The 16,404-nt window shown below is 40.7% G+C and overlaps 3 protein-coding genes across 3 annotated transcripts; all 3 read left to right on the forward strand.

The window, feature by feature from the left end:
* Window positions 1–127: 127 nt before the first annotated feature.
* On the forward strand, window positions 128–4,917 carry mutyh (mutY DNA glycosylase; the record flags this gene model as incomplete). Its single annotated transcript, XM_080832697.1, has 15 exons — window positions 128–231; window positions 395–519; window positions 619–658; window positions 754–827; window positions 928–969; window positions 1,083–1,154; window positions 1,324–1,437; window positions 1,541–1,638; window positions 1,815–1,959; window positions 2,147–2,237; window positions 2,619–2,801; window positions 2,982–3,127; window positions 3,369–3,518; window positions 3,709–3,759; window positions 4,798–4,917. The coding sequence occupies exons 1-15, from the start codon at window positions 129–131 to the stop codon at window positions 4,915–4,917; spliced, it is 1,554 nt and encodes a 517-aa protein (XP_080688823.1). The 5' UTR covers window position 128.
* A 993-nt stretch (window positions 4,918–5,910) lies between these two features.
* elovl8b (ELOVL fatty acid elongase 8b) lies at window positions 5,911–11,813 on the forward strand (the record flags this gene model as incomplete). Its single annotated transcript, XM_080832698.1, has 7 exons — window positions 5,911–5,968; window positions 6,214–6,401; window positions 6,601–6,681; window positions 7,172–7,228; window positions 7,316–7,430; window positions 9,099–9,226; window positions 11,643–11,813. The coding sequence occupies 7 exons, from the start codon at window positions 5,911–5,913 to the stop codon at window positions 11,811–11,813; spliced, it is 798 nt and encodes a 265-aa protein (XP_080688824.1).
* A 492-nt stretch (window positions 11,814–12,305) lies between these two features.
* On the forward strand, window positions 12,306–15,304 carry rps8b (ribosomal protein S8b; the record flags this gene model as incomplete). The annotated part of the gene is given in 9 exon segments (XM_080860311.1): window positions 12,306–12,309; window positions 12,876–12,956; window positions 12,959–12,981; window positions 13,115–13,159; window positions 13,162–13,202; window positions 13,204–13,208; window positions 14,103–14,278; window positions 14,608–14,737; window positions 15,195–15,304. Coding segments are annotated over 9 exon segments (615 nt in total).
* Window positions 15,305–16,404: the final 1,100 nt, after the last annotated feature.

The raw sequence follows: 16,404 nt of genomic DNA on the forward strand, positions 1-16,404 counted from the left end.
GACAGGTTTTGTAAGGTCTAGAATGCGCGGTATTTTACCGTTGTGAATGGTGAAAGCTAAACCATTGGAACGTTTTAAATATAGCAAAGGTTTGTTCGCCCCTAGTTTTATAGTTGTTTTAGTTCATGATGAGTAGGCTAAGATCTGCTATGCAGAAGTGCAAGAAAGTGGCAGTGGAGAACACAGAGACCGTAAAGAGAAGTAAGAGAAAGGTGGCTCATGTCAAAGAAGGTAAACAACATGATTAATAAACCGCACAATTAACAAACTACTTACATTGCTCATCTCATTTTTTAAATACAACATTTCTTGCAAAGTTTCTCCGTGCCGACACATATCCGTGGCATTGTTAACCCTAATGTACATCATGAGCATCTGTTGTCATCCTGTCCAGAGCCAATGGAAGCAGAATCCTCTGTTTACCACTTTTTCCAGAATCCAGAGGATATTGGGTCTTTCAGGTCGCAGCTCCTGCGGTGGTATGACCAAACGAAGAGGGAATTGCCATGGCGAACATTGGTATGGTTCAAAATAACATAGATGCAGATCTGCTTATATCATTGTGTCGAATTTTGCTAAAAGGATTTCGCTCAGGAAATATTTTTTTCTCTTGATTAGGCGATGACAGAACAGGACATCGATGTCAGAACATATGCAGGTAATCTTTCATTTTTGAAATAGGTGGCAGTCACATTGAACTGTCTTAGTTGTTGTAAATGTAAGTACAAATGCAAATACACTGTGTGTTTTCAGTTTGGGTCTCTGAAATCATGCTTCAGCAAACTCAAGTGGCCACTGTCATAGACTACTATAACAGATGGATGGAGGTAAACACTTAATTACTCAATATGTCCTATCACGTACAGATTTTCTTTTGGCCTCTTCTGTCAGGATTATGACACAGGTTTTGTATGTTGTCTATTTCAGAAGTGGCCCACTGTGGAGAAACTCTCTGAAGCCACACTGGAGGTACCTACCTTTTCTCAGAACTGTACACAGCTCATGAATACACACGTATTTGTGTATGTTCTTTGTGTTTTGTCTTCACGACAAAGGCAAACATTGCATTTTCCATCTTGAAGGAGGTGAATCAGATGTGGGCTGGGCTTGGGTATTACTCAAGAGGGAGAAGGCTGCATGAGGGATCCCAAAAGGTGAACGCAGAATATTACCATGCATGCCATTCTCTATTGTTTCATCATAAGCAGGCTTAATTCTAGAAAAAAGCAGTTAGTCAGTAAGTAGTTAGATACTGTAGTGTGATTTGCGTTCTGCGGGACATCAGGCTGACTAACTGTGTTGTCTGTTCCCTGTCCTGTGCAGGTGGTGTCAGAGCTAGGGGGAGAGATGCCCAGGACCACAGAGATGCTCCTGAAGCAGCTTCCAGGGGTGGGGCGCTACACTGCGGGAGCCATAGGCTCCATCGCACTTGGCCAGGTAGCATTAACCAACTTAACAAAAGTAGTTCACAAAATACTTATTGGAAGGCATACATCATAATGCATTCAAGGAGGATGAGATTTTCCATGTTCCTGGTCAGGTGACGGGTGTGGTGGATGGAAATGTGATTCGTGTCCTGTGTCGTGTTCGGGCCATCGGGGCAGACAGCACAAGTCCAGCAGTCACTGAGGCACTATGGTAACTGCAACCTGTTGTGCAGTAGTTGTGATTTGGATCATTTGCATTTGATCTATTCTTATATCAATTTAGCAGATGTGTTCATTTATCTTGTTAGTTTTGCATTGTTGTAGTTCATTGTTTTCTGTTTTGAAATAATGTGAAGCATTAGGGTAAGGTGTCTCTTTTTATTGTAGGAAGATGGCTGATACCCTTGTTGACCCTCAGAGACCTGGAGACTTTAACCAAGCCATGATGGAGCTGGGGGCACGAGTGTGCACTCCTAAAAGCCCACTGTGTAGCACGTGTCCCATACAGTCACACTGCCATGCGTTCAAGAAGGTAATCACAGTGTAGAGAGCATTTCCCCACCGTAAGGGCTTCAACAACATTATAAATGCTGTATAATTATTAAAATGTTTTGAGTGTTTTTATAGAACGGTTCAGTGAACTTCTAGTTACCCTTTCTAATTGAAGTAGAAAGCTTTGTCATAACACACAATGGTACCATTAAATGCTTTTGGCATAGGTCCTTGTCAAACAAGAGAAGGAATCAAGAAGACTCCAGAGTAAATTGGATCCAGCGGTCAATGGCTCTGTTCCAGATATTGAGAATTGTGGTAAGTTGTAGTAAATTCATACACTTGGAAAGCCTTCGGATTTTTGTGTGTGTTGGAGTTGTCATGTGAACTCTGTAATTGGGTCCATTGAGAATTCAGAACAATCTTCGTGGCTTCATCGTTTAGTTGTCTGTCTTTACTCAAGCAGCAGAAATGAAGGCAAGACAAGTTTATTTATATAGAACAATTCATACACAATGGTAATTCACTGTGGTTTACAAATGGGCAGATAAAATAACTTACAAAAATAAGAGGGCAAAAAGGGCAAAGTGCTTAAAAACAGTTAAAGGAACATAAAAAGAAGAGATGAAAAAAGAAGGGGTGCATAAGATCAGCTGAAAGACTGATTTTTGTCTGTCCTCGTCACTGCCCTTTAAACAGGGACCACGGATACCTGCAAGCTCTGCTCGTCTGAGCCTTGGGACAGCCAGCTGGGTGTGCAGAACTACCCAAGGAAGCCTGCCAAGAAAGCTGCCCGCGTGGAGCGGACCAAGGTCTGTGTGCTGGAGCGGGATGGGGCAGGAGATGAGAGAGAGTACCTTCTCACACAGAGGCCTAGTAAAGGTATTCACCCACACTCACATGCGCTGTTATTGTTTTTTTTTTAATGATAACAGTGATTCTACATGAAAAACACGAGTTCAAGACTGATGTGGTGTGTGTGTGTGTGTGTGTGTGTGTGTGTGTGTGTGTGTGTGTGTGTGTGTGTGTGTGTGTGTGTGTGTGGGTATTTGTGTTTTAAAGGGCTGTTGGCTGGAATGTGGGAATTGCCAGGCGTGCTGGAGGAGGAGGGAGGTTCAGAAATGAAAGGGAAAAAAACTCTCTGCACAGAGGTGGGGAGGATGCTGGGAGTCCCTCTAGACACAGAGACCCTGGAGTTTGTTGGAGAGGTGAGGGCTGTCAGGCCTGATGCCTGGTAACATCACAGGGGAAATTCACAAGCACGTTGGATTGCTTGGTTAGCCTGTTCACTGCTGAAGGAAACTTGGAAAGAACCCAGATAGATTTAAGTATAATCCCAATACACCCTAGTGATCACACAATTCATTAATTGGGTAAAAGAATGTAGTCCTCTCATTGACGGATAAGACCACTTAAGGAGATTTATCTGTTACCTTGTTTTTTTCGCAGGTTGTTCATATTTTTTCACACATCCACCAAACATATGTTGTGTATAGTATGGTGTTTCCAGCTCATAAAAACGGAAAGGAGAAGCCAACCATTCGCTGGCTCACCAGATCTGCCTTGCAAAAAGCTGCAGTTTCAACAGGAGTGAAAAAGGTGTGTGTGTGTGAGATAAGTATAAAGTTTATTGGTCTTCTGCAGAAGGATCAGAGACACACAGAGTAAACAGCAAGCAGTCTGTGAGAATCTGACAAATTATCTTACAGGCAGTGTCTATTTGACAGAGGTACAGAGATGACCAGTGCAATTCGCATCATTTCTAATACACAGTGCACTGTTTTTGCAGATAATGAAGCTGTATGAATCCGTGAAAAATCCTAAAGCAGGAAATGCCAAGGTGAGAGAACATTCTACATTCAGATGTTTTAAGATCATGTGAAGAGGTCAGAGGGTAGTCAGCAAACCGTTTTATGTTTACTCAAGCATAGTATGCTGTCTACCTTCAAGAAGCTTTTGAAGACTCAAATCTTCAAAGAGCACCTCCCTTTATAACTGGCACCTTGACTAGTGCTTAACTTGCAGTTACATTCCTGCACTTCTTTTTCTTTTTTATGTGTTTTTTCTGGTTCTTATGTGAAGAAGTATTTATTGTTACACCAGGCTTTATTGCTCTTAGCCTGACTGTTCTCTCCTTGTATGTCGCTTCGGACAAAAGCGTCTGCTAAATGACTAAATGTAAATGTAAAGTATGCCATCTACTGGTACTTAATACTAACAGTTATTACACGGCTCTTCTTAATGCTTTAGAATTCTCCATTCACTTGAAAGGGGCTTCCCAACGTTCTATGGTGAACTATTTTTCCATATAGAATACAATAGAATATATTTATTTGTCATTGCACAAGTGCAACGAAATTGAGCTCTCAGACTTCAGTGCTATTGAAAAATAAAAAAACAAAAACAATACAAATATATACAATATAACTATACAAATTTACACTATGAATACTCAGCTTAAGTAAAACAAGTTTAAGAAAAAAAAGAAGAAAAAAAACACAAGACATATTACACATCGAAGAGACAAATACAGGTTAGTTTTGTGCATTGTTAAGTGCTATGATGGCTCTTGGATAGAAGCTGTTTCTCAACCTGTGTGTTTTTGCCTTGATGGTGCGAAAGCGCCTCCCTGAGGGCAACAGTTCAAAAAGGTGGTGACCAGGATGTGTTAAGTCTCTGAGGATGCTGTGAGCCTTCCTGAGGCTATATTTGACCGTTGCTATGCATAATTGACCGCTGTCAAAGAAAGTGGCCTTTTTGCATCGGATTCACGGCTTTCGTAGCACTCCACAAGTAGTCCGATAAATGCCAGCTGGTCCTGTGTAGGATAACCATTATAATATAGTTAACGTAATTACATACTTTACTTTGATTTCAGGACAAGAAGAGAAAAAGCTCTGAATCAAAGGATGGCAAGAAACCCAAAAAAGTTAAGGACAGTGGAGGAGCCAAGCAGCTTTCCCTCACCAAGTTCTTCTCTCCATCAAAAACAAACTAATGGACAGAGGCAGCATTGGCCTGATGGCCAACTGATAACAGATATAGTTAGAAACTAATGTTTAACAGATGCCAGTCCCTGGCTCCTCCATTGCTATGATGTATCTTATCTATAAAGGTCATGGAAAAATCAACTTTGGTGGAACACCCTCCACATCTCAGGTTCACAGGAAAATGTCCTGCTGAGGACAAAGAACATGCCTTTCTGTCTTTCTTTATTTTATATGAGAATGTATTTTTCTACTCCTTAGTCATCCTATGATTCGTTCCCGGTTAACACTTTATATAAATTGAGTGGTGAATGAACATTTTTTATAAGAAATTTAGATTAAAAAGTTGTATAAAAAAATGCCTTTTTCTTTTGAATGGAAATAGCAGTATATTGGGACACTAATATGGTGGGCTGGGACATAAATGAATACTGACTCTCTCACAGGCTCTACTAACAATCAGGATCAGGCTCAGCCAATCATATCCCTTTGAACGGGAAGCGCATGATTCTTGAATCACCAGACTGAATTTCCAGTTTCTGCGCTCTTCTGTGCAGTCCAGCTCTGTAGCAGAGAAAAGTTTGTTGTTAGTGAGTGACAGCAAATCACACCAGTGGTAACGTAGATCTGTCGAGGGCTTTTTTTATATTGGTGAGTCGGAGAACAAAATATTCTCGTATCAATGTATGTCGCTTGTACGTATTGTGTTGACTTTTATAAGGAGGCTAAGCATTCTTCTATTGCGCAGTTTACTTGTAGTTCCGCAATTAACAAGCGTTTTGCTAGGTGTAGGAAGGAATCCACAGCACACACAAAATGGCAAACTAACCGGTTGTTTTAAACACCGGTTGTGTTTTTTCATTGATTTTGTTTCGTTTCAGAGATCTGTTTTTGCTAGCTTTCTTTATGTTTATTGCAGAATCTTATTTGTTAGAGTTTTATACCCAACTTCCGCAGCAGCTGAATTGATTGCACGCGGAAGTATTTTTTCCTGAGTGGTTATAATGGCTTCGGCATGGGAGAAATTGGAATCGTTTCATCGGTGGATTTTGGAGAATGGAGGTAACTTAACGCGACATCCTTGTTAACTTGTGTTACATTTGAATACATGTCACGCCAAGGTAAAGTTCGTCCTTGTACACATTTGATTCGGCCAAACGCACATGGAAAGAAAAAAATCATGACGTGACATGTCATTGGCTACTTTGTCTGTGCCATAGAATGGAATTACTCCTGTGCTTTAATGATGTGACCTACAATATACACTAATACTTAGTACACTATTTTCTCTCTTTTTTTTTTTTTAGATAAAAGAACAGATCCATGGCTGCTGGTGTATTCTCCTGTGCCAGTTATCTGCACATTTCTTTTATATCTCGGTGTGATATGGATTGGACCCAAACTAATGAAAGACAGAGAGCCAGTCGATCTCAAAGTTGTGCTCATTGTCTACAACTTTGCAATGGTGCTTCTGTCCGTCTATATGTTTCACGAGGTATGGCATTTAGTTACAGTAGTGCTTCATAGGTGTGCTTGTGCTTTAGTGCCGTTTTACTTAATATGCTTGTTTTAGTAGACACTTCACAATTAACACTTGGCTACTCATTTGATCATTGGATCCAAGTTGTAGACAGAGTTGTAACTCATCTCTTTTTTTCAGTCAGCTAACGATCCAATTTTCCCTATCTCCATAGTTTGTAATGGCATCCTGGTTAGCTAACTATAGCTACCTGTGTCAACCAGTAGACTACAGCACCAGCCCCCTGGCAATGAGGGTAAAAGCCTACTTCTGCAAAATAACTATCTTCACATATTCCATCTCACATTTCCAGTGAATATGGTACTTTGAGCATTAATACAGCATGAGGTGTTTTCAGGCTGGTTGTAGGAGCAGACCTTTAGACACAATACTTGGATCAAGGTCTGAAAGGTGGCCTCTGCAACAACATGTCATCTGATTTGTATATGACGATGAGGTTATGTTACTTTGGACAAGTGTCACTCAGTAGACTTTGTTTGCTGTTAAAACCTGTATGGGCCCATTCCTACTTTGCTTCTTTAGGCACTAGTCTTCTTTGAAAAGAAGTTCAACTCTAAAGTTAAGCTTGTCACATTTTAGGTTAAAATTAGAATCCAATGCATGATCATACATGTAAAAGTAAATTTAAACTATTTACAATGAATTCTGAAACTTTAATATGTCTAAGATTATGTGTAATTTATCTCTGGGAATTCAAGTGTTCATGTCATGTTCTCCTCTGGCAGATGGCTAGTGTGTGCTGGTGGTTCTTCTTCTCCAAAGTTATTGAGCTCAGTGACACGGTATGAACTGCAACAAAAATATAACAGCAGTAAGTGAGTCAAGGGGGAACCACACGGCTTACCATTGTCTCTTTTCCCACCCTGTAGGTCTTTTTCATCTTGAGAAAAAAGAACAACCAGCTAACCTTCCTACATGTGTATCACCATAGCACTATGATCTTCAACTGGTGGGCAGGGGTGAAGTATCTTGCTGGTGGTCAATGTGAGTATCACCTGCAAATGTTTAAGGCCACATTAAAGGCCAAGCAGACTTACTTGGATACATTCGTCCATCCATCCATTCATTTTTGATCAGTATAGATCAAAGTACACGGTGGTTCGCAAGTATTAGTTTTCTGCAGAGTTGTGTGTGTAAAAATGCATATACTTGAATGTACCCTAAATTACCATACAGTGGGGAAAATAAGTATTTGAACCCCTGCCTATTTCACAAATTTGGCCACTGGCAAAGAAATGCGTGATCTAGAATTGTAATGGTATTTTAACAGTGAGAAGCAGAATATCAACAAAAAAATCCAGAAAACTGCATTTTATAACATTAATGACTAAATTTGCATTTGGTGAAGAAAATAAGTATTCGAACCCCCAAGCAAACAGCAATAATTCTGGCTCCCAATTACCAGTTATGTGCCCAAGAAGCACACAGATTCGTCATCATTAGGTCTAACAAGGTACACCTGATCTCAACTGGTGACGTATATAAAAGAAACCTGTCCAAAGAATCATACATCACACCTTAAACCTCACCACCATTGGCAAGACCAAAGAGATAAGGCTGAAATGGGCTACAAAACCATCAGCAAGCAGGTTGGTGAGAAGCAGACAACTATTGGTGCGATTATTCGTAAATGGAAACAACACCAAACAACTGTCAGTCGCTCAAGGTCTGGGGCTCCATGCAAGGTGTCCCCTCGTGCGGTATCGGTGATCATCCGAAAAGTGCAGAATAACCCCAGAACTACACAGGGGGAACTTGTGAGTGATCTCAAGGCAGTTGGGACCACAGTCGCCAAGAAAACCATTGGCAACACACTACGCCGTCATTTTTTGAAGTACTGCAGCATTCGCAAGGTCCCCCTGCTCAAGGAAGCACATGTACAGGGCCATCTGAAGTTTGCCAATGAACACTTGAATGATTCTAAGGAGGATTGGGAGACAGGATGTGTTCAGATGAGACCAAAATCAAGCTCTTTGGCATCAACTCGACTTGCCGCGTTTGGAGGGGGGGAAGTGCTGAATATGACCCCAAGAACACCATCCCCACCGTCAAGCATGGAGGTGGAAACATTATGCTTTGGGCTGTTTCTCTGCCAAGGGTACAGGACAACTACACCGCATTGAGGGGACTATGGATGGGGCCATGTAATGTGGAATATTGGGCTTGAACCTCATTCCCTCCCATTGAAAACGCAACCTTAAGGATTACGTGAGGATCTGAAAAGAGGAGTGGACCAAAATCCCTCCTGAGATGTGTGTAAACCTGGTGACCAACTACAAGAAACGTCTGACGTCTGTGCTTGCCAACAAGGGTTATACCACCATGTACCAAGTCATGTTTTGCTAGGGGTTCAAATACTTATTTTCTGCATCAAAAGCAAATAAAGTCATAAATGTTATAAAATGCAGTTTTCTGGATTTTTTTAGTTGATATGCTGTTTCTCACTGTTAAAATACGTCTACCATTACAATTCTAGATCACACATTAATTTGCAACTGGCCAAACTTGCGAAATCGGCAGGGCTTCAAATGGTTATTTTCCCCACTGTATACCAGAAACAAAAGTCTGAAATAACAGCATTTTAACACTTTTATACTTTGTATGTTTAGACTTGCACTTCTTAGTTTCTTGTTGTTTTTTTTTCCACCCCAGCTTTCTTCATAGGTGTTCTGAACCCCCTTGTGCATACTGTGATGTACACCTACTACGGCCTGGCAGCACTGGGACCTCATATGCAGAAGTACCTGTGGTGGAAGCGTTACCTCACATCACTGCAGCTGGTGAGTTTGGAGCGGTGGAGTAGTGTTGACCCAGGAGGACACTGTGCGACATTTGAAAATACAATAGGAAAGCACCAAACATACATGCATGCATACATACACTACCGTTCAAAAGTTTGGGGTCACCCAGACAATTTCATGTTTTTCATGAAAACTCACACTTGTATTTATCAAATAAGTTCCAAAATGAATAGAAAATATAGTCAAGACATTGACAAGGTTGGAAATAATGATTTTTATTTGAAATATTAATTTTGTTCTTCAAACTTTGCTTCTGTCAAGAAAGGCTCCATTTGCGGCAATTACAGCATTGGAGACCTTTGGCATTCTAGCTGTTCATTTGTTGAGGTAATCTGTTGAAATTTCACCCCACGCTTCCTGAAGCACCTCCCACAAGTTGGATTGGCTTGATGGGCACTTCTTGCGTACCATACGGCCAAGCTGCTCCCACAAAAGCTCAATGGGGTTGAGATCTGGTAACTGCGCTGGCCACTCAATTACAGACAGCATACGAGCTGCCTGCTTCTTCCCTATATAGTGTTAGCATAATTTGGAGGTGCGCTTTGGGTCATTGTCCTGTTGTAGGAGGAAATTGGCTCCAATCATGCGCTGTCCACAGGGTATGGCATGGCGTTGCAAAATGGAGTGATAGCCCTCCTTATTTAAAATCCCCTTAACCTTGTACAAATCTCCCACTTTACCAACACCAAAGCAGGCCCAGACCATCACATTACCTCCACCATGCTTGACAGATGGCGTCAGGCACTCTTCCAGCATCTTTTCACCTGTTTTGCGTCTCACAAATGTTCTTTTGTATGATCCAAACACCTCAAACTTTAAATTCGTCCAGAATTTATTTTTCAAATCTTCCTCTGTCCAATGTCTGTGTTTTTTTGCCCATATCAATCTTTTTTTTTTATTGGCCAGTCTCAGATATAGCTTTTTCTTTGCCACTCTGCCCAGAAGGCCAGCATCCCAGAGTCGCCTCTTCACTGTAGAAGGTGACAATGGCGTTTTGCGTGTACCATTTAAAGAAGCTGCCAGTTGAGGGCCTGTGAAGCGTCTATTTCTTAAACTAGACACCAATAAACTAGTCTTCTTGCTGAGTTGTGCACCGGGGCCTCCCACTTCTCTTTCTACTCTGGTTAGAGCCAGTTTCTGCTGTTCTCTGAAGAGAGTAGTACACACCGTTGTAGGAAAAGTTCAGTTTCTTCGCAATTTCTCACATGGAATAGCCTTAATTTCTAAGAACAAGAATAGACTGGCGAGTTTTACATGAAAGTTATATTTTTAGAGCCATTTTGATAGTATAACCAAACCGACAAATGTGATGCTCCAGATACTCAATTAGCTCAAATGAAGGCCAGTTTTATAGCCCTGTCTCAGCCGCAAAACAGTTTTCAGCTGTGCTAACATAATTGCACAAGGGTTTTCAAGGGTTTTCTAGTCATCCATGAGTCTTCTAAGGCGATTAGCAAGCACAATGTACCATTAGAACACTGGAGTGATAGTTGCTGGAAATGGGCCTCTATACACCTTTGTAGATATTTCATTAAAAACCAGATATTTCCACCTAGAATAGTCATTTACCACATTAACAATGTATAGACTGTATTTCTGATTAATTTAATGTCATCTTCTTTGAAAAAAACCAGTGCTTTTCTTTGAAAAATAAGGACATTTCTAAGTGACTCCAAACTTTTGAACGGTAGTGTACATGCATGCATGCATGCATACATACATACATACATACATACATACATACAAAGAAAAGATAAGTAGTGTTACAACTACGCCTATGAGCACCAGCACCACCAACTGGAAATTTAGCAAGAAAAAAAGCATGTTAGTATTGTAATATAGAGCTACCAAGATGGCGCCTTACATTTGAGTTGTTGCAGAGAGATGCTGCAGGCCACAGTCGGTTTTAAGATAAAGTTACACTGTAACGTGAGATGTAGCAGTGTTGCATTTCGATTGCAATGGCCTTTTATGTAACCACAATTCTTTACACTCCTACCCATTGCCAGAAGAGGTAATGTTGTGATCTGGAAGTGAGTTTAAAAATGCTTCCTTCATTTCAATGGATCGCCAATGAGAATTAACATATCATTTTGTACAAAATGTGTTTCACAAATAATGATTTTGCTTTTGGTAAATATTTTACGTTAAAAAAAAACCTTGGGTAATTTTCAGTGTGCTTGGTGTGATTTTATCTACTTCAATCCCAATCCCAGAACATGTAATGGTAGTTAACTTGATTCTGCCATCTCTAAGTAAATGCCAAAGTGTTTTTTAAAGGTACTATATAGAAGACACCAAACATGCCACAATGTACTTGTGGGAATGTATGCTAAATAAATAACTTATTTGAGGTATCTTTGAGGTTTTCTGATTAGAAACTCTGTTTTTACAGCTGCAGTTTGTCCTGTTGACCATCCACACCACCTACAACTTGTTTTTTACGGACTGTGACTTCCCTAAAGCCATGAATGCCTTTGTGTTCGCTTACCTACTCAGCCTCATTGTGCTCTTCAGCAACTTTTACTACCAGAGCTATGTCAACAGGAAGAGCAAGAAGTTATAATGGGCACAAAGTGAATTGTAATCCATGCAAGAGGAACTCTGAGGCAATTCACAGCAATTACGAGGAGATGATCATTATGGTGGCTGAGCAGAAACTTGCTAGACTGGACTGGATTTCAGTACCTGCCTTACTGGAAAGAACATTGTGCTGAAAAAAAGTGCGGAATCCGGACATGTTTACAATCATTCACGCTCTGACTTTGATAAAGTAATAACTCAACTGATCTCAGTTTTGAGCATATGTGTTAGAAGGATGCAAATTTTAATTTGTACATGCCAATAATAATAAATATGTTTTACTGTAACAAAATTGCATATTTTTCAGTGTGGAAAGTGTCAGAAAAAATCCGACTGTAAACTGAAGGAAATACAAAGTTAAAGGAATACACCCTTGGACAGTAGAAAGTAGCATACCTTGGTTTATCTCGCGATGTGAGGTGACGCCTTAAGCTCATTAGCCACTAATGTATCTCTATCCAGACAGCGCCTAAGAATGGGTAAGTGTCTCATAGGAGTTTTCTTTGAAAACTAGTTTTATTGACCGCTGTCACATAGAGCCTGACTGACACGTAACATCAGTGATCATTTAAGATGATTTCGAGACAGCGGTCTTACACATTTGTATGATAGGATACCACTCTTGTTTCTCATTTAAGTATTGTTATATAGAGCTACCAAAATGTCGCCTTACATTTGAGTAATTGCAGAGAAATGCTGCAGGCCAGTCTGTTTTAAAATACATTTACGTTCTAACGTGAGAGCTGTAGCAGTGTTGCATTCGATTTAAAGAGCATTGCTTTTTATGTGCATTACATGGCCTGGGTTGAACATTAAGGAATTGCGCATTGATGTGATCAGCCACAAGCGTCTTTTTAAGCTTCATCTAAGATACTGTCCTTCCATTAGTTAAGTCTCTGTTAAGTGCATATAAACAAAGTGGGTCCACATGAACTGATGTGGTTTATGGTCTAGTGTAGAAGGTCTGTATATGTGTGTTTGCACTGACACCTGTTATGGTACTGTCAGTGTCGAGGCCTGAGGTGGTACTTTCTGACGCTCACAGGTATCTCCCGGGATTACTGGCACAAGCACCGCAAGATCGGAGGGAAAAGGAAGCTCTATCACAAGAAGAGGAAGTGTGAGCTCGCCGTCCACCTGCAAACACAAAGGTATGACAGCTGCGGTGATGTCTGTCTCTTGTTTAAACCACTTGTTTAATAAAAATTACCCAAATGAATGCCCCGTAGTAATGCCGTCTATTTCCAGTCTCGTGGGCACATCTCATGGCTGTTTCCTTAATAGATTGGTCCCCGCCGTATCCACACAGTGCGCATCCGTGGTGGCAATATAAGAAGTACAGAGCTCTGAGACTAGACATGGGAAACTTCTCCTGAATGTAAGGCCACATACCTTAGTGTTCTTTTGAGAAAAAAAGAGCTTCTTAATCTCAATGGGTCTCTCCTGGTTTAATAAAAGTTGAAAGGATTGAGAAACCATTCTGCTTTTAGTTGTTATCTAAAACCTATACGTTAATCAAGTTAAACACCCAAGAATTTTCTCTTAATTTCTTAGTGCTATTGTTACCTATTTTGGCTTTGTGTTGATGGCTCACAAAAAGCAAATTATATCAATTGTCATCCATTTCTCCCTGCCCCTTTTCTGACAATGGAAATTGCTCTCCAGTGTCTTTAGGAAATGTGACTGGGTTTTTGAGTTTATAACTCTGATTTAAGAGATATTCTAACATTCCAGAACTCCAGCTGCCCTAGAATTGGCCAAGTTACACCAGTGAGCGGTGCACACAGCAGGAAATGAATGGCAGTGAATTCCGGAGAATCAAACTGTTGTGAAATCTGGTCTGGCACTCTTTGAGGCCTTGTCCAGTTTTAATATACTGTAACTACATATTCCCACAAGACCTGTCATCACCCCCGTCTTTCAGAGGAGCATTGCTTGATCAGAACAGAATATCCCTCTAGGGCAAATGTCTTGCGCAAGCCAGGACACCACAAGGAGATAAAAGGCTATGGATTAAATAGACGTAGAAAATGCAGTTCCGGCTGATACTTTTGTTTTGAGGTTAAAGTGAGTGGATCATTGCACTCTACAATGAACTGAATACCTCTCTTTGGCCCTCCTGTGCAAACTTATCATAAAAGCCAGTGGACACGAGTTGCCCTTAAATGAAGTAGAGGAACCTAGTTGTAGTTTAACTTGGCTGGGATAGTCTTTCAATGCAAAGACCTTGGTGATAAGGTTATAGGCTTAATGTTTTATTTTTGTCTAACAGGCTGTACCCGGAAGACGAGGATCATTGATGTAGTCTACAATGCCTCCAATAATGAACTGGTGCGAACCAAGACACTGGTGAAGAACTGCAACATCCTGGTTGACAGTACCCCCTTTAGACAGTGGTTTGAGGGCCACCACGCCACACCCCTTGGTCGCAAAAAGGGAGCAAAGCTGGTAGGTATCCAGTGTGCAGACACTCAGTCCTGGTGTTAGTAGCTTAACCAGTTGAGGAAAAATATATACCTGCTGAATTTAAAAAGGTTCAATATGTGGGTTTCGTTTCTTGCACAGACTGCTGACCCATATGTATGACCTATATGACACTGAAAATGTATTGTTGTCATTGTTTTCATACATGTTTCTTACATCATTGCAGTTGGTCTAGAATTCTTTTGTTTTTCACAAATGAAACTACATATTGTACCTTTTAAGGAAAAAGCACTGGGAAGGATGTTTTCCAAAAGCTCCAGCTGTGATCTGAAATGCAAGTCTCCTGCCCCCAGGCTCCTGAAGAGGAGGAGGTGCTGAACAGGAAGAGGTCCAAGAAGGTCCAGAAGAAATTTGAGGGGCGCAGGAAGAAGGGCAAGATCAGCAGTCTACTGGAGGAGCAGTTCATGCAGGGAAAGCTGCTAGTTTAGTCCTGTGCTCGTTAACACCTCTCAATGGCACGTTATGAACTCTCAATGGCACATTATGGTCTCGTAATGCCCTGTTAGACTACCAAGACTTCTTTGAAGGTTCAAGAAGACATCCGGATCTCTAACATTCCTTTGAAAATCCTTTTGAAAGATTTGCAGATAGCCATGCTTAAGTGGCAAGCAAAAACTATGACTGGATGAACTGGATTAACCTTTGTTTTCTAAATCCATTGACTCCATGCATGGAGACCTTGATGAAAGATTTCAATCATAACAGGCTTTCTCACAGGTGTTTTGTGAACTCACTCACTCACTCACCCACTCACTCACTCACTCACTCACCCACTCACTCACTCACTCACACACTCTCTCTCTCTCTCTCTCTCTCTCTCTCTCTCTCTCTCTCTCTCTCTCTCTCTCTCTCTCTCTCTCTCTCTCTCTCAGCCTCTCAGCATGCATAGCCTCCAGGCCTGGGCAGTGTGGTAGAGCTGACGGCTACATCCTGGAAGGCAAAGAGCTGGAATTCTACCTGAGGAAGATCAAGGCCAAGAGAGGCAAATAGACACCTGAGGTTCAAAATAGCCAAACAAAAGACATTTTTCATTATCTAGATGTTCCCCATCCTGTGGACAATGGTGAAAATAAACATGTTATTTATTCTACAAGAGAGTTTGATTGTTCTCTCATTTTACGAAGCTTTGGATAAAAGCATCTGCTAAATGACTAAATATAAGCAAGTATTCATCTTGTCTCTGAAGGCACTGTTCAAAACCTTTTGTTGATTGTTGTTTGCTTATTTTGTGTTGTTTACTCACAGTTAGTGGTTGCTGCATAACTTTACAAATTATGGCTTTAAAATAAAAGTAAGGTATGGCCCTTGGTTACCATAACATCTTTTGGATATTTCCCTGCATGCTTTAGTTCAGAACAGCTCCACTAGAGGTCACTGTGTGACCAAGTGTGCTCACTTTCTCTGCAAAGACTTATACAGGAACATGGTACTCATGTTAACACCCACACACACACACACACACACGCAAACAGTTGAGAGTAGCCTTTCACTGACCGTCATTGTAATACAGTTATTGAGTGAGTTTGGCCTTCAGTTTCTGTTGAGTGCTTTTATGAAAATTATTTGAACCTGTGTATATCCCAATATAGTAAATACAACTTAATTGTTTGCATGTTTCCCATGACTGCAGACACAGAAAATGAATGAAATGAGGTTTCATTTATTTTTTTAAACTTTGAAAAGAAGAAAAATACAATAGAAACCACTTTAAAACAAACTGTACACTTTATACAGCTGGTGATAGAGTTGCACTAGACTGTCCAGTCTTCGCTTTAAGTCTGAAAAATAAAATACAAATTTGAATATCCCCAGTGATGCTCAGTTAGATGCTACAGTTGCGCTTTGAAAGTGAAAACTGGTAGAAATACCAGAGCCCTTCATACTGCAGGCTCTGCCAAAGTCAACTGGACAAAAGCCAAAGACGATATGGATTGCTCAGATGTTAAGAATGTCTGACTTATAACATAACTAGAGGACAGTCTTGCAACAAATTTCCTGTTCAAAGTAAGTTGCAAGTCACCCATTTGTCCTGATCCCTCTGATATAAAAACAAAACAAAAACAACGCAAACGCGATTCCACGGACAAACA

The sequence above is a fragment of the Sprattus sprattus genome (assembly GCF_963457725.1).
Source record: "Sprattus sprattus genome assembly, chromosome: 2".
In the NCBI taxonomy this organism is placed as follows: Eukaryota; Metazoa; Chordata; class Actinopteri; order Clupeiformes; family Clupeidae; genus Sprattus; species Sprattus sprattus.